The sequence below is a fragment of the Syngnathoides biaculeatus genome, chromosome 12, assembly GCF_019802595.1.
Source record: "Syngnathoides biaculeatus isolate LvHL_M chromosome 12, ASM1980259v1, whole genome shotgun sequence".
Lineage (NCBI taxonomy): Eukaryota > Metazoa > Chordata > Actinopteri > Syngnathiformes > Syngnathidae > Syngnathoides > Syngnathoides biaculeatus.
Genome location: NC_084651.1, coordinates 30,284,352 through 30,303,201, shown reverse-complemented (window position 1 = coordinate 30,303,201; position 18,850 = coordinate 30,284,352). Strand labels below are relative to the sequence as shown.

The window sequence follows — 18,850 nt, the reverse complement described above, 5'->3', positions numbered from 1 at the left end:
CATGATCGTTCTTTATTCAGGTGCATACCTTTACCCCCAAAAATTACAAATCCAAATACAACTAACTACTAGAAGTGAAACTAAACTGAATTCAGATTTGCATCGTGGTATACAACCGTGCTTTAATAACGTGTATATCGTATCCATTCAAAAACGTTTTAGTTCCTTGTTTTTATAAATGATTGAAACCCATGAATTTGACAATTATTAACATCATGTTTCGTTATCTGTAAATAATAGAGACATTTTTACATGTAATTGCTTCTGAACTGTCACCCTGTTATTGACAACCCTGTCTGGAACTGGGGTTGGTTGTTTTGGTGGATCTTGCCTCTCAATACCGGTAGCAGTGGAAGTAAACAAGGGATGAAGTCCGTCAGGTTTTTTGGCCTTGGGTTGACATCTGAATGTACCAGCTATGGAAAAGTTTGTTTTCCTTGCTTCCAGTTGTTGACGTGTTTTTGTCGCTTCGCGTTAACTTCCAATGCCTTGAAACCTCTTGATCCATAGTCAATATTATCCTGACACCACGTCCATAATCCTTTACCAGATTGATCAATTTTGTGAATGAAGTTGCTTAACAGAGTGGTATCTTCCTTCTTTCCAACATTATCGACGTTTTCTCGTTCCATCCAATCCCATCTAAACTTATTTTTGATATTTCTATCATTTTTTTTCACTCGAGAAGCGTCTTTCCTCCCGAGCAGTGCCATTGTGTTCACTTGCAAATGTGCCCATTAACTGCCTGTTCCGCATTCGACCAATCAACATATGCGTATCACATTTTCTGCATTGTTTCCACATCGCTTGCAAACGTTGGATCAGAAAATGAACAAGTGTGAATTCTGGCACGTGTTACGGTCGGAATATTGCAGAAAAACTTTAATTAAATCATCATCTAAATGGAAAAATCACGTCTAGTACATATACTATATAATAATAATTGGGGGGGGGTAGAATCATATTGTTCACCAGTTCTGAGTATAGCCCACCTCTCGCCCTCGGCTCTCGTGAAAAGTGTTAAGGAAAATTGATAGCTCATATAAAATATACAATACACAACATATACTGAACTGAAAACCATCCCCAGAAAACCAAGTTACAAATTCAATCAAGGATTTCGTGAACTGTTCTACCCCGATCACCTCTCTCTTCAAATGCACCACAGACAATAAATGCTGCAAATTTGCATAATGCAAATTTATCCTCATGGTGTTGCCGTAGTTTGCAAACAAAGATCACTCAGGTGGTCTGCATGTGCACAACGCACACACATACACATTCACGTGCGCATACACACTAACACACGCATGAACCGCAGGTTCTGCTTTGACAATTGCTATTGTTAAGGTTCCCCAAAAAGGATGCATTTGGACTGAACCAAAACAGAATTAAACAGTTCGGGTTTTTAAAAAAGCACTCCATTCCGACTGCCTACATTTGTAAATTATATTGTATGCTTTTATTGAAAATCTAGTTTTATCTTGCACGTATTTTTTTTTTTCTTTTTTTTTTTTTTTTTAAATCGTATGATGCCCAGTCACAGTAAAACAAAACAAAACGGGCAAACGGACCGCCAACAAAAATTAGCCTTTCAACCAACTTGGGGGCATTAACATAAATTAAATACACTGTCACTACACTACAGAATGTATACTGTTCCTTTTCAAAAACAAAATCTTAATTTGGAATGAATGCAAACAGACAGTACCCAAGCAATATTCCTATCTTAGAAATGGCTTTGGCCCAAGAACAAAAACTGAGACTGAGTACCCACCATTTAAAAAACTGCAAATAGGCGAATTTACAATTGCTGAATCATATCTGGGAGTTCACTTTACTACACCTTATACTTGGGAGCCAGGGGGATTAAAAAAAATTATATATATATATATATATATATAAAGGAGATGGCACCGCTTTGCTCCAGATCGCTGTATGGCATTACTGGCTTTGCATTAATGGAAGCATTTCTTATGGTATAAGGATATGACTCTTACCTGGGAAGTTGAGCTTTGACTTGCCTCTGACATACACTGTGATAACGCTCCACCTTAAGGAAGCCCTGATTAAGAACACGCTGGCAGATCATATCCATTCGTTTACAAACCTGCAGGGTACAAACAATTCAAGTCAATTTTGTTCTAATGGTGCCAACATTGCATCGCAAATTTTATTCAGTTACACAATCCAAAGAGAGGCTGTTTATACAGCACTGGGAGTTATGTTTGCATCACGGCACTTATGTCACTGTATTACATTTCACATTCAGTTGATACCATTTCAAATGAGTTAATTTTGAAGTACAGCCAAAAGCATATTGCTAGGCCTGATATCCCAGAGTCTGATCTACACTATATTTTTAATCACTGAACACACTGGGATGAAATGTGAATGTCCGCTAACGACACAAAAAAAAAAAAAAAAGAAAAAAAAAAACCTTAAAATTAAACCATCCATCCATCCTCCACTGCTTTTCCAGGTCGGGTCGCGAGGGCAGTAGGTTTAGCAGGGGTACCCAGACTTCCATTTCCCCAGCCACTTCACTTGGCTTGATGAAGCCAACAGAACCACATCATCTGCAAAGAGCAGTGATGCAAAAGAGGTCACCATTCTGTGCCTCGGCCACGCTAAGAAATTCTGCCCATAAAAGTTATGAACGAAATCAGTGACAAAGGTCAACCTTGACCGAGTGCAAATCTCACTGGAAAGGAGTCCGGCTTATTGCCGGCAATGTGGACCAAACTCTGGACACGGGTCATACAGGGACCGAAAAGTAGTATCGGGGGTTCGGTATCCCGTACTCCCGAAGAAACCCCCACAGGGCACCCTGAGGGACACGGTTGAACGCCTTCTCCGAGTACACAAAAAATATGCTGACTGGTAGAGCGAACCCCCATGCACCTTCAAGGATCCTCCCCATTGTGTAGAGCAGGTCCCCTGTTCCATGGCCAGAACAAAAACCACATTGCTCCTCCTGAATCTGAGACTTGACTTCCCAACGGACCCTCCTCTCCAGCACCCCTAAATAGACCTGAACAGGGAGGCTGAGGAGTGTGATGATCGCCTTGTAGTTGGAAGACACCCTCCTGTCCCCCTTCTTAAAAAGGGGAACCACCACGCCAGTCTGCCAATGTGGAGGCATTGTCCTCGATGTCCACGCGATGTTGCAAAAGCGTGTCAAACAGGATAGCCCCACAGCATCCAGAGCCTTTAGTAACTCCAGGTGAATCTCATCCTAACTAACCTAACCCTAGCACTGAGGAGCTTTGTAAGTACCTCGTGACCACAATCCCAGACAAAGAAGAGACCACCTCAAAGAACCCAGACTGCTTCCTCGTGTCAGCGGAACTGAGGAGGTCTTTGAACCATTATCCTCACGGCTCAAAACGTCCTGAGTTGAGGTCAGGAGCGCGCAATCCTCAGTATATATACAGTGTTGACAGTGCACCAGAATTTGGTGGTGGACCAAAATTTCCCCAAAGCCATGTTGAAATCGTTCTCCATTTCCTCACCGAACTCCTCCTATGCCCGGGTTTTTGCCTCAGCAACTACCAAAGCTGCATTCCACCTGGCCAGTCGGTACTCATCAGCTGCATTGGGACTCCCACAGGGCAAAAACAACAATCAGGACGCGTTCCCCCAGCCGAAGGCAGGCCAACTTCTCATCCACAGGGGTAAAACCCCAACGTACAGGCACTGAGCCAGGAGGGCAATAAGTATACCAACACCTGCTCAGCGCCTTTCACGATGGACAACTCCAGAGTGGAACAGAGTCCAACCCCTCTCAAGAGGATTGGTACCAGAACCCAAGTGGTGCATAGAGGAGAGTCCAACTAGAACTAGTCGGAATTTCTCGACCTCACGCACCAGCTCAGGCTCTTTCCCTGACAAATAGGTGACATTCTGTGTTCAGTGATGAAAAAGAGTATTAGAACAACACTCTGCTCTATTGCAAGTTCTCCCATTTAGAAATCATGGAGGGGTCTGAAATTTTCATCGTTGGTGCATGTCCAATGTGAGAGAGATAATCTAAAAAGAAAAATCCAGAAATAATGTGATTTTTAACGATTTGTGTGCTACAGCCGCAAATAAGTATTTGAAATCATGTCTATCAGCTAGAATTCTGACCCTCAAAGACCTGTTAGTGCGCCTTTAAAAGTCCACCTCCACTCCATGTATTATCCTGAATCAGATGCACCTGTGTGAGGTTGTTAGGTGCACAAAGATACCGGTCCACCCCATCAATAAGAGTCAAACTTGTAACATGGCCAAGACCAAAGAGCTGTCCAAAGACACCAGAGACAAAATTGTACAACGCCACACGGCTGGAAAGGGCTACGGAGAAATTGCCAAGCAGCTTGGTGAAAAAAGCTCCACTGCTGGAACAATCATTGGAAAATGGAAGAAGCTAAACATGACGGTCATTCTCAATCGGAGTGGAGCCCCATGCAAGATATCACATTAGAAAGGTGACAAGTCAGCCCAGGACTACACGACAGGACTTGGTCAATGACCTGAAAACAGCTGGGACCACCATTTCCAAGGTGAGTGTTGGTAATACACTAAAACGTCATGGCACGGAAGGTTCCCCTGCTGAAACCAGCACATGTCAAGGCCAGTCTGAAGTTTGCCAATGACTATTTGGATGATATACAGGAGTTATGGGAGAAGGTTTTATGGTCAGATGAGACCAAAATTGAACTTTTTGGTCATAATTCCTCTAACCGGAAGAAGATGAATGATGAGTTCCATAGCTGGCGATGAAGTTGCCGACCGAGCAGTGGGACCCAACTCGGAGGACAAGCTTGCTTTGGAAACACGGGACTGGTAAGCATTTGTGAAGTTGTCGTTTTGTTTATTTGGCCATAAACTGATAAATAGTCATGGCTTTGATATCCTGAATATAGATACGAAGTTTTCGGTCTTGTTTTAAAATTATGCAAACGCCGTCTATTATAGGTACGTGAAAACCCCACAACCGTGACAACTATTTTACGTGTACAAGACTTGTACATTGTTGCACCACTACTCACAGAAGCCGATAATGTAGTCTACAGTCTAAGTTGGTATACAGGGTGTCCATAAAGTCTCTTTACCATTTCAAAAATGTATTAAAAATGCAATTGATTAGATATTTTATTCAGATTTGTTCTATTGTATTCAGCGTTTATTAAAGTTTCTTGTTTTTTTTTACCGATTTCAATACACTTCTAGATGGGCACCATTAGGTGCACGAACCACAGCAGACGGTACTCGATTTCTTGCCATGTTCGCTGTAGCATAGCCTCATCAATTGTGGCAATGGCATCAGTAATCCTTTGCTTTAGGTCAGTAATGTCTATTTGTTCGATACACGATATCTTTAACATAGCCCCATAGAAAGAAGTCCAGGGGAGTGATATCTGGTGAACGTGGCGGCCAAGGAATTGGCCCATCCCTTCCAATCCACCGGTCTGGAAATGTTTGAGTGAGGAACCCTCGAACATGCAGCCCCCAATGTGGTGGTGCACCATCAAGCTGAAAAATTATGGTTTGTTGAAGATCATTCAGTTGTGCCGCCACATATTTAGTTAAAAGGTCAAGGTAAGCATGTGAAGAAATTGAGGTCTCGTTGAAAAAAAAAAAAAGGACCAATAATTCGATTGCACGTGATCCCACGACACACCACCTTTGGGCTTTTACGCTCAATTTCTCTAGTCAAGTGGAGTTGTTCTGATCCCCAGATTCTCACATTGTGTTTGTTCAGTTTCCCTGAAACATGAAAGGTTGCCTCATCACTAAAACTACCTTGTCATCCTCAGAAATTCGTTCCAGCATGTTAACTGCAAAATCTTTTCGTCTTGGTTTATCATTTGGCTCGGGTGCCTGTAAGAGTTGCATTTTGTAAGCGTACAATCGCAAGTTCTTTTGTAGGACTTTGTGCACTGTTGAACGCCATAGCTGTAATTGTGTTTAATTTTGTGGGAGAACGAGAAAAGGATTGTCTTACACGATCGATGTTTTCATTAGATGTTGGTTGCCCACTCTGACACTGTCCCTGTCCCCATAAATTTCTTGTGCCACGCACGAATTGACGGATGTGATGGTGGATCTGTTCCATACTTAGTTCTGTAGTTTCGCTGAGTGTGTCTATCCGATTTTGTTTCAATAAACCACGATACACATTGCACCTTCTCTTGAGGGGTGGCCATTTTATAGGGGTTCATTCACCATCACCTCTTTCACAAACAGGATCCTTGAAACACACAAATGCAGTGTGCTACAAAAAAAAAAAAAAAAAAAAACAAACTTTAATAAACACTAAATAGAACAAATCTGGATGAAATATCCAATTGCATTTTTAATACATTTTAAAGGTATGGACACCTTGTATTTTCACAAATAAGGATTTTAATGAAGGAAAATGTCATTAATTTGAGAGAAATAGCTGGTGATATCATGCTTCACCATCAATATAATTTCCCGTGGTAAACAGATGCCATAACCAGACAGTTTCCAGACCTGTCCCAAACCCCATTTTAGTCACAATTTTCCCCAAGATGTCATGAGCAAAATCACAAAACCTTACACTGAAAGCTGTAAACCGGTATCTTGTGGTTTTGTTTGGGCACTAAATGCTTACAATGGAAATTTATATGGGGCAGATGGTTGTGTTTACTGAACTGATATGGGTCTTTGAGCTTTTTAAGTTTGTGAATGTGAACAGATTTTTTTTTTTGTTATAGCCATGGGTGTGCATGTAAATCCTTCATCCCTACGCAAACAGAAGAGTTTTTGTTGCCATGAGAGTCAACATATTCACCAGAAAATGGCATACTATCAAGACCATCTGCTGCAGAGCATGATGGAGCACCCAGGATTTATTGCAAGCTGTCTGAACCCATGGGAACAAGAGGTTGCGCATTTACAATTCATGCAACAGTATCGGCAGGATACTGGATTTTTCGCAACATGAGTAAGAGCTATTTTAAAAATGATTAAGAATAATATTTCTCCTATTGGCGGCACAGTGGAGCAGCTGGAAAGCATTGGCCTCACAGTTCTGAGGCCCTGGGTTTAATTCCAGACGTGCCTGTGTGGAGTTTGCATGTTCGCCCCGTACCTGCGTGGGTTTCCTCTAGGCATTCTGGTTTTCTCCCACATCCCAAAAACATCCAATAATTAGAGAGGTTCCCAGCCAGACCAAAACAAATAGCTGCACTCATAATCACACCTAGGGGCAATTTAGAGTGTCCAATTAATGTTGTATGTTTTTGGGATGTGGGAGGAAACTGAAGTGCCCACAGAAAACCCACACAGGGACGTGGAGAACATACAAACTCCACACATGGAGGGCTGGGATTGAACACGGGTCACCACCACTGTGAGGCCAACGCTTTCCATCTGATCTAACATTCCACCCCATTTACACTCAGATTTTTCAAAATAAATATTTATTTATATTATTCTTGTTCCTGCTAAAAGTAGCATTTGTTCAAACAAGGTCCCATTCTGGGAAATTGTCATATTTTCAGGTTACACACTGCTTACAGACCGCTTGTGAGATGGTGTTGGGGAATTGTTGTGAGAAATAACCGTGTGCCCTTTTTATCCTGCTGTGTGTCAAAGATACGTGACACCTTACCTAATCCAGAGGATCCTGATTTTTTTTTCTGTGTAAATGTTTATGTATATGTTCGTATATGAATTAAACATATACCACAGAAGTAGAGTCATTGCATTTTGTATGCTTATATTTTGTAAAGATATGTCTTGAGAACAAATACATGTTGGAGTACTCACTTTGTCATGTCCCTCTTTGTCATGTCAATTTCGTGAGTCAGATGGTTTCTGGTACGATTATAAAGGGCACTATCCCCACTACGATATACGACATCTTGAGCCTAGCGGAGTTGCGTAAGTCTGGCTGGTTGTCACAACCAATATTCTTGGAATACGCTACACTCTGCGAACACTTTTCTCTCCTTTGGACAGAGACATACTGGGGCAACGATAAAGCCAAAGCACATGTTAAAAGTAGAAGACGTGATAAATCACGTGGGCAGAACATAAAGTAGCTTATCCGGACTATGCAGTTCACCTACTTGCTGAACATAATTGTTATTGCACAATCAAGTGGACGCAATCAAAACAGCAGTTGCTTTTATTGAAAAATTCTTTCATTTTTGTGTCCATGACATCGTTTTATACTTTACAAAATCATCTCGCTACCCGGGTTTAAACCAGTTTGCGTGTCGGATCTGGCCCGCAGGCCATACGTTTGACACCCCTGCCCGAGAACTTCAAACAAACATTCCTTTGCAATTCAGCCCAGAAAGCAATACGACTACCATTTATAAAATTCCGGAAATGGGCGAGAATAACCAGATAAAAAAATGAGCTGGCGCATGAGACACGTCACTTTAGCGTCACCAGTGTTAACACACTTCCAGAGAATTAAAATTCCATGAATTTTCCGTGACTTTCCAAGTATTAAATACAAAATTCCATGACTAATATTGGATTGACTGATTGTGGTAGACAGCAATATTTCAGCTATATTATCGTGTGTTTTCACTTAAAGAATAAGTGCCAAAGCTTATCAATGTAGTAGGTGCATCATAATGACTGGGAAATTTATGGTTATTAAAAATATAAACTACAATTAAATGTTGAATATTTTTTTATCTAAGGTTAATGTTATGTTGCCTATATTAAAAATACAGAATTAGCTATTTATGCACTGTATTGTTTGTGCTTTCATCCTCGATCAGGCTGTGCCAAGGTGGAATTTTAACATTATACACCATCTCATTCTGTACTTTCTACTTTGGCTTCAGACCAGACCTCTTTTACTCAAAAAAAGAGAAAATCTCATCCAGTTGGACCACTTTTTCTTCTATTATTTTCATAACCCGACATTCAACAACAACTTTTTTTTTTTCTTTTACCATTATTATCAAGCGTAAACACAAGCAGCATGTCTAACTCTTTGCTCTGTGCTGCCCAGACTGTGTGGTTGGACGGTGTTTGTAATTATGAATGTACCCCTTTAAGAGCCAAAGGTGGGCGGAGTCAGGTAAACTATCAGAGGCACTTTCCACTCCACACTGACCTGTCACGGATGCGCGCAAGGAGCACAGGAAACAGTAGCTGAAGACTTGCACCGCCTCATGGATGTTTGTGAAAGCAACTCCGGAATTCCAAAAGCAGTTAGTTTTGGCGAGGCGAAGAGAGTCCGTTCGAGTTCGTAGTGATAGCAGCATTCATGGATGGTCTACATTCCCCAATGACCAAAATCATGGCTAACGCCCTGATTGGCAGATGGTCAAACAACAACAAAAAATTGCCTGGCAAAAATTATGCGACATGCTGACAACAAAGAATAAAACCACAAAGAAAAACAGGAGAGGAAATGCCAAAGGCATTGCTGCATTCACTCAAGGACAATTTCAAAGCAGAGTACACAGACGAGGCATGAAACGTTGAGGGGATAGAAGAGGTAGTGACAGCAACTGGGAGAGTGGTGAGTTTGATAATGACAGTTCCCACTACAGTGGAGAGAAGGGACATTGGCAAAGGGACTATCCAAAACGACATCAATCAGAATCAGATTTATTGGCCAGGTGTGTAAAAACAAGGAATTTTTCTCCAGCAGTCAGTGCTGTCCTGGTACGACATTAAGATCAACAAAGTAACAAGAACAAGGGACATTCTAATTATCGTAAATATTCCTTATACGAGCCATTTCATCCTAAATTATTCTGATTATTACTATTTTCGTGCGTTTTCTCACTCTGGACAGGTTATGGACTTCCTCGTTGCATTTTACATGGACAACTGAGGCTACTAATGCCTTTGAACACCTCAAGCGTGCAATCTTGGCCTACTCTTGAGATTCCGGACTCAACAAAACCCTTTGTTCAGTTTGTACACGAATGCCATGGAAACATGACCTCAGTATTAATTCAGGGCCGTGGCGACCGTCTCCGTCGAGTGCAGTATGTCGCTACTCTCGTGCCACTCCCTGAGAAGGGGGATCCACACCCTTACGGAGGGGAATTACAGCACTTATGTACACCTCATGTTGACCTTTTTGATATGACATTACAAAATCCAAATTTGGTGTTTTACGTAGACGGTTCTACTTTACGAAATCCTAATATTGGTTCCTGCGGCAGCGGCTTGACAGTGATTGATGATTTTGGAGTTGTAGCTTCGTCACCACGACTTTCACATTACCAGTCACAAGCAGGTGACACTCACACAGGCCCGGCATTTGGCAGAGGAACTCCATCACAAATTACATAGACTCCCGGTATGCTTTTGGCGTGGTCCGTGACTTTGGTGCCACCGCCAATTTTTTTTACATCTGATGGCAAACCAATTTCTTCACCATGACAAGGTTGCTGCTCTCCTTGATGCAGTCCTTCTGCCCTCCCTTATAGCAGGGTGTCAATGTGCAGCACGCACCATGTCTGACCCTGTCTCTCGGGGGAATGCACGTGTTGACGCCACCACCAAGGCTGCATTAGACCTGCCTCTTCCAACATTCTACCTCAACTCCTCCCTCTCCACGGTCCACTCACCCCCCCCCCCCCCACTGACCTTCCCTCATCATCAACTCCCGCTGAACGTGCTGTGTGGCAATAATGTGGAGCAACTTTCGACGAAGGCATTTGGATGGGCCCTGACCGTAAGCCTCGTCTTCCCCGAAGGATGTGCAGCAGGTAAGGGTGATTAAGGATAGAGATGTGTTGACTGGTGCCAGTTGTAAGCGAAATAGATGGAAAGAATACTTTGAGAAGTTGATGAATGAAGAAAGTCAGAAGCAAGAGTAGAAGCAACAAGTGTGAAGCACCATGAAGTGGCAATGATTAGTAGGGGGGAGGTTAGAAAGGCACTAAAGAGGATGGAAAAATGGAAAGAAAGTTGGTCCTGATGACATACCAGTGGAGGTGTGAAATCAATTTAGAGAGTTGGCTGTGGAGTTTTTGACAAACATTCAATAGAATACTAGCTGGCTAGAAGATCCTGGCTGTTTGCTTCGGGTCATTGTCATGTTGAAAGACCCAGCCATGACCCATCTTCAATGCTCTGACTGAGGGAAAGAGGTTGTTCCCCAAAATCTCACAATACATGGCCGCAGTCTTCCTCTCCTTAACACAGTGGTGTCGAAAATTTCAGAACCCTCCATGATTTCCAAGTGAGAGAATGCAATAAAGCAGGGTGTTCAAATACTCATTTTTTTCCACTGTATGAAAAGTTTTTGTTGGTACACACACCTCACAGAAACTGACATATGCAGTAACAATATCCGTGAATTTATCTCGGCTGCTTGCTGAATTTTCAAAGACATTCCAGTCTGTGCAGTCAAAGCAGCTTTGAAGTTCTTATTTTGCCCCGCTGGTCCTTTTTTCAACAGGTTTTACCAAAGGCTTCACACACTCAAGTGGTTACCTGTATATAGGTATTAAGTGGAGTAAACAGTGATCAGAGGAGCCTAGCGGTGCACAGGGTATTGCGCGCAGACAGTGGTGGTATGTGCTGCTTATCTTTAGGAAGTTCATGGTTAAGTTTATCTGTGTTAAATTCTGCTCTGATAATGAGGGGTGATTTCTTTTTTTTTTTTCCTTCTCAATCTCATTTACCTGCTTGGCGAGCGTTAGGAGTGCTGCATTCATGCTAGGTTTAGGTGGAAAGTGAACACCTATGAGAATGAAAGAGGCGAATTCACACAGCAATTGACCCCTCCGTGGATATTGCGCAATCCGCATCACTGACCAATCAGAGGCCAGAGATCTGCATAAACCAAAGCCCGTTTTTGCTCCCGCCATTTTCTCAGACAACATTGTATGGTCCAGTATAGGGTTAGTTAGCGTTTTATCGCGCATTTGAGTTATTTAACAAAAAATATGGTTAAGAGGTGTAGTCACGTACTTTGTAATAGTGACGACAGATATCCTGAAAGGCTAGTTGGTGGAGTTCGATTCGTACCCTTTCCAAAACCGAAGACCCAGTACGAAAAATGCCTTTGATGGATCAAACTTTGTGGAAGACCGCATCATCAACTAAATCCATCTATTATCAACCGGAACACATATATTTGCACGAAGGTATGCCCTATATTTGATTTTCAATACATGTCTCGTATAAATGAATTCAAAGTTATTCGCTAGCATAACACTGCTGCGTGTGAACGATTGACACACTTATTCTTTGTTGAGCGATATTTAGCGATGATCGGACTGGACAAACGTATTGATTTCTTGCTGGCTCGCGGCCAGAAGCTTAACCAGACTGTGTTTGCACGAAGATATGCCCTAAATTTGATTTTTAATACACGTCTCATATAAATGAATGAGACGTTCTCCGCTAGCATAACACCGCTACGTGTGAACGATTGACACTTATTCTTTGTTGAGCGATATTTAGCGATGATCGGACTGCAGAAACTTATTGATTTCTTGCTGGCTCGCGGCCAGAAGCTTAACCAGACTGTTTGCACGAAGATATGCCCTAAATTTTATTTTTAATACACGTCTCGTATAAATGAATGACACGTTCTCCGCTAGCATAAAATTGCTACGTGTGAATGATTGAATGAAATCAGAAGCATGGCGTCTCTCTCAGTTAAGAATGTATTATTGTATTTAGAATCTATAATATATCGTTGATTTGAATGAAATCAGAAGCATGGAGTCTGTCTCAGTTCAGAATGTATTGTATTGTATTTGCCATTTTTACTGTTTGTCTTACGTCAGCGCACGTGGCGTGACGTCACTTCAGGAGGCGTGGTTAAGTGCCCTGTACGGAGGGGTCAATTAAAACTGCTTGCAGTTTACCTACGGACAATTGAGGTAGATTATTATTCTTCGAAGCATGAAAAAGTCATCGTCATCTACACGTTGGAAGGATGTGCGCATGCCCAAACCTGAGTGCGTTTTAGGGGATAGTATGGTTTTACCATTTTGTTCAAGCAAGTTTCTGCTCTAAACTTATAGCCGCTATTGACAAAAAAATATTTTGGCCGCATTGCTTAATGTGCTGCAGGGTTCACAGCTCCTGAAAAAAAGCAGCTTGTCTTCTGGAAAATATGAGAATTTTATTTAATGACAGAGAGAGAGATTGTCTTTGAAATTTTTACATTTTCTTCAAAGCTAAAAGTTTACATACATTTCCTTAGTATAGAGTAGCATTTCCAGTGAATTGAATGACTTGGGTCAAACGCTTTGGGTAACCTTCCACAAGCTTCTGACCGTATTGCTGGAATCTGGGCCATTACTGCCTAATGACAGAACCCATGGAACTGAACACGTCTCCTTCCTTGACGGTGCGATGCCTGGAGTTTTGACCTCGAAGAAAATATAAAATTCTCTTAGAAATTCTGTCATTATTGTGGCATTTATCAGAATTTATTTTTGTGACTAAACCGAAGATGTTGTGATTTGACTTCAGACAGTGTAACAAAAAATGAAATGTTTTTGCACACTGTATGAAAACTTATAGCTTGATAGTGTTCAATCGTTTTTCATGTGGGTTACGTTCCCCCCGTGAATAACGAAAATCTGCGAATAAAAAGGCAGTATATGTACCTCTAATTTGTGACCGAAAGGCGCACTTAACTCTTTAATTTGCTCCAAAATGGGCAGCACATCTTAAGTGCACAACAAATTCCAAAACCTGTAAATGTTGTATGCCTTGACCAATCACGTACACCTGAACACACCACTTGTTAGAATGCATGCTAGCATGTTTTAGTGTGTATTCAAGATACCATATGACTGCGCTCACGAGGCAGTGAAGAACAATTGCAATTTTATATTTGTAAACAGAAGAAGCTTACACGGGCCACACACTGAATGTAGGCAGGTCATTAATCAAAATGATGTTCACGATAATGGTGGCACATCAAAACTGAAATTATCACACCACAGCAAACAGAACAGCATAACTGGTAAATAATAAAACAAAACAATGACTAAAGAAGTACAGTAATCCCTCTACTTTGCGCTTCACTGATTGCAGATTCAGTGTATCACGTTTTTTTTTCCCACCCCCAAAAACAGACAGGTCAGTCTACAATACCTGCTATACCTCTTTAAGGAGCACTCCCACCCTCCAAAAATAAAATAAAATAAACCCAGATCGGCTTTTTGGAGCTGATTGGCTGCATCATCGAAGCTCCACCCAGCAACTCTCTCTCCCTCCCCCATCCTCGCCGTCATTTTCAACCATGTCAGAGTGTCTGCGTGACAACCTCTCTCGTTCTCCAAAGCCCATGTGCTTGATCTTAAAGCTGCTGCCGAAGCACCCAAGCTCAAGAGGAGGATGCAAAATAAGAAGATTGTTATAAAAGGGAACTACGCTTGCTTTGTGGACAGCGAATTGCAAACAAATATGGCATGTTTTATAAATAAATCCTTGTACGTTTGTTTTTGGTTTGAAACAAAATGCTTTTTTCCCTAGCGCGTTATTCTTTGCAACAAGTAATGGAAATGCTGGGGTTAATCGGTGGAGACATCTCCGAGGTGGAGGATTTATCAGACATCGATGATCCTGTGGGAGATGCTGAATATCAACCTCCTCCCACCAGCAGTGAGGAAGACAGAAGTGGGTGTGAAGACCCCGTGCCACAACCCTGTCAGCCTATCAGGGGACGCAAACGTTTGGCGAGGAATGCGAGGGAGTCAGATCGTGACATTGCCATATCATGCACCCCGAGGCGTCATTCTCGGACACAGCAGGAAGAGGCTGATGTCTCGGGGAATATCTCTGACGATATAACACCAGGACCCAGCCATGAAGAACAGTCCAACAAAGGGCGTGGAATGGGATGGAAGGCTTCTTCGCTTACCCCAAGCTCCGTTTGACCACGAGGAGGAAACTGTTCATGACAGAGAAGGCTGGACCCCACTGGACTACATACAACAGTATATTGACAAACATTTGACAAAAATAATTGCAGAATGCTCAAATGCTACATCACTGTCTCGAAGTGGAGATGCACTCAACACAACAGCTGATGAAATTCTTCATTTTTTTGGTGCCTGTATTTTGATGTCTTGTGTACCATATCCTACAATCAAGATGTACTGGTCTAAATCCTTGAGATTCCATGCCATTATTGAAAAGTTCACATGTGACGGATTCTTCCGACTGAGGAGGTCACTCAAAGTGCTCAATGATGAGGATGTTGCAGAAAATCTGAAAGAGTGTGACAAGTTCTGGAATTTGAGGCCTTTTCTCAACCGCATTTTGAAAGGCTGCAAATCTCAGGGTCGGTCACAGTGTGTTTCCATTGAAGAACAGACAATTCCATTCACAGGAGCTTATCTATGTCGATAATATCTTCTGATGAAACCAAACCCAGTTGGCATTAAAAACTTTGTTTGCGCAACATCAAATGGTATAGTACTGGACTTTGGGATTTCTCAAGGTGCAGATCGACTCCGTGAACAAGTTGAAGAACTCGGGAATTTGGGTTTGGGTGGCTTGATCGATCATCTGTCTCAGACTCTGCATCCTAATACAAATGTGTACTGTGATCAATTCTTCACATGAATCCTGGCAGTGGAACACATGATGAAGAAGCAGGTGTATATAACTGGTACAGTTATGAGGAATCGAGTTGCTGCTGCAGTGCAGAAATTGTCAAGTGACAAGACCATGAAAAAAATGGAAGAGGAACCTCAGCACAAGTTACCAATATGGATGGAAATATTTGTGTCACCAAGTGGTTTGACAATAAACCTGTGTTGATGATGTCGACTATACATGCTCAAGAGCCAGAAGACACATGCCAGAGATGGGACAAGAAACTGAAAGAGTATGTGACCATCTCTCGACCATGTTATCCGTGAATACAACTCCAAGATGGGTGGAGTTGACCTTGTGGATAGAATGATGAGCTTCTATCAAATGAGTGTCCGTACAAAAAAAATGGACACTGCGGATGCTGATGCACTTTACCAATCTGGCTTTAGCCAACAGCTGGCTACTTTACCACAAAGGCCTCACTCTAAACGGCACACCAAAGAAGAACATCATCCACTTCCTTCAATTCCGCATGGAAGTGGCCATCACCTTCTTGGCTCAGAGAGACAATGACAACTCTGCTTTTTGAGAGCAGGAAGATGACAGAAGTTTCAGTCCAAGGGAAACAGCGTCCAGTGCAGGCAGTGCCCCACATCTCATTCTGAAGGAAGGCTAATGCACATCTGCCAAAAGTGGTACACTCAAAGAACGCATCATGATGCAGAGCAAAAGGATGCTCAGGGAAAACTCGAGTGCAGTGTGTTACGTGTAAGGTGTTCCTGTGCTCACAGGCAGATCGCAACTGTTATGCTACCTTTCATACATAGGCATGAACATTTTCCCATGGGGAAAAAAATGTTGGAGCACTTTTGGTGTGCAAGTTTCACGTTTCACGCCATGTTCAGAAATTGAAATTAATAGTTCAACAGTAGCAATGAAAAATATTTTTGAAAGTTTACTTGTTTTACATCTGTTTTCCTGCAACTGTTAGCAGCACTTCATATGACTTGCGTAAAGGGGCACAAGTTGTTCCTTTTGAATTTTGTTTTTGCACTCAGAAAACTCTGCTGTGTTCAGGCAACGAATAAAGTTTTGCACATCATGACTCAATTGTGACGTTATTGTGTTCACTCAAATTTAAAACGAATGTCCTCATATGTGGACATATCATTTTTCTCAGAAACTACATCATGTCAAAAGATAATTCTTTGTTTTTCCACTCATCAGGTCCCAATTAGCCTAAATATCAGAGAGAAAATAAAAATGAATGCATTGCAAGAGTTTGGGCCTTGGAGGTTAATAAGGAAGTGAAATGTGTGACGATGAACCTCAAGCTGCAATGAGGGATTAACCCCCACAAGGATGAGGCTTTTGGGCAAGCAAAGGTTGGTTTGGAAAATTTCAAAAATTTCAATGTGGTTCGAGCTGTCGAGTTCAGCAATTGTATTGATGGGGTTATGTACTTTTACAGGGTGTTGGATTAAATTGTATACAGTTATCTCATATTGACCTCTTATTTTGCTATCAATGCTCTTTTGCTATGCTTAATATGCGTACATTGACTCACGTTTGCTTTGTTTGCTTACGGGTTGATTGTTTATCGACCCACAGTTGCTTTATTTATCATGTTTGCTGTGTACATAAAAAGAGGATTCGTGGTGATGTGACCAGAACAAGTTGGGGATGGTAAGAGAAATACATCCCGCGTTCTCCTTGCGAGCAAAAGTTCGCCACACCGGTCAAACTGGAAATGCGTCACAGATATTAGTTGCAACAAGAAAAGACTTCACAGAATATATGTGCATGAATGAGAAAGGTGGAGGGGGAAGAGTGAGGCTACAGGGAGAAGAGATAGCGAGGGTGGAGGACTTCAAATATTTAGGGTCAACAATCCAGAGCAATGGTGAGTGTGGTAAGGAAATGAAGAAACGGGTCCAAGCAGGTTGGAACAGCTGGAGAAAGGTGTCTGGTGTGTTATGTAACAGAAGAGTCTCTGCTAGGATGAAGGCAAACAGTGGTGAGGCTGGCCATGATGTACGGATTAGAGACGGTGGCACTGAAGAAACAACAGGAAGCAGAACTAGGGGTACCAGAAATGAATTCATTTCAGGTAGGAATTACTCTTCTCAATCTCAAATTCCCAAGAAGTATTTATAATGCCAAGTTGGCTCATTTGAGAACAATGAGTTTAAAAAAAAAAAGACAAGAAAAGATGGAGTCATCTCCAACGTACACAAATGTGTGTTGCAGCCACACAAACTTCGAGACACATCTCCGTGACAGACTTTTTTTCCCCCTTTTTTTAAATGTTTGTTTTCAAATGAGTCCAATGCATATTTAAAAAAAAAATAAAAAACTGTCAGTCGCACAGAGGTTTATGTAGGTTCACGTGTGGCCGCAATATGCTTCCGTCTACGGGGGCTGAAGCCCATCCCAGCGGTTTATTTTATTTTTTTAAATATGCATTGGACTCATTTGAGAACAATGCATTATTAAAAAAAAAAGTGTCACGGAGAGGTTAACCTAAGTTTAATGTGTGGCCGGAACACGCTTCCATGTATGGAGGAACTGACTCGCTGTCCCCCCCCCCAATCAGAGTTAATGAATGCCAGTCTGTGTAAAACCAGGAGTCGTTTATTTAAATACTGGCATTTGTATTGAAAAAATCTGAGTGGCTCCATCACTATGTGGGATTTATTCGTGATTGAGAACAGATCCAGCAATGAATTATTTGTTTGCGTCCAGACTTTTCTTGGCTTTCAAATTCTTCCGTGTAAATCTCGAAGACTTACTCACTAGATACATGTGTAGATCCAGTTGTCCAAGACGAGCGGAAGTGGGTCAACAGTCCAATTTCTTATCGGAAAAAAATTCGACTTCAGCATTAAAAATGGGTCCTTTACGCCAAGTGTCTCTCATTTTTCCACGTACCTTCGTTTATTATCACCTTCTAAATGTTTAACGGTATCGGACAAAACTCTGGGCGTCATGTTATAAGGTGTATTTTCGTGTTGTTTCCAACCGACTTAGCATTGAACCATGCTTTGCTTGCCCGACAGTTCAGTGACGTAGGTGCACGAGCTCTATATGGTTTATTGCCAGTTGTCAAAAATAATAAACCTTTTCTAAGCATTATAGGATGGTGTGGAATGAGTAGCAAATTAGATATGCCGCAATGAGCCAGTTAGCCACAAATGACCTAATCGTGCCCCGAGGACCAAGAGTTTAGGATGTTTTATTTTACCGACGCTAATATTACAATGTGGACAAAACTCACTTTTTAATATACAGCATTATTTATTGACCATTATCAAATATAACAAGCTGTTTC

The 18,850-nt window shown here is 41.7% G+C and overlaps 1 protein-coding gene across 5 annotated transcripts in view; it reads right to left on the bottom strand.

The window, feature by feature from the left end:
• The window catches only part of fbxo28 (F-box protein 28), a 112,061-nt gene that overhangs the window by 91,240 nt on the left and 1,971 nt on the right, over positions 1–18,850 (bottom strand). For 4 of the 5 annotated variants that reach the window (XM_061836837.1, XM_061836838.1, XM_061836841.1 and 1 more), the window contains exon 2: positions 2,001–2,110. In XM_061836837.1, coding sequence (XP_061692821.1) covers positions 2,001–2,110 — 110 coding nt within the window. Of the gene's footprint in view, positions 1–2,000; positions 2,111–9,097; positions 9,709–18,850 lie in introns of those variants that run through there. The other variant, XM_061836839.1, reaches the window with a different exon arrangement.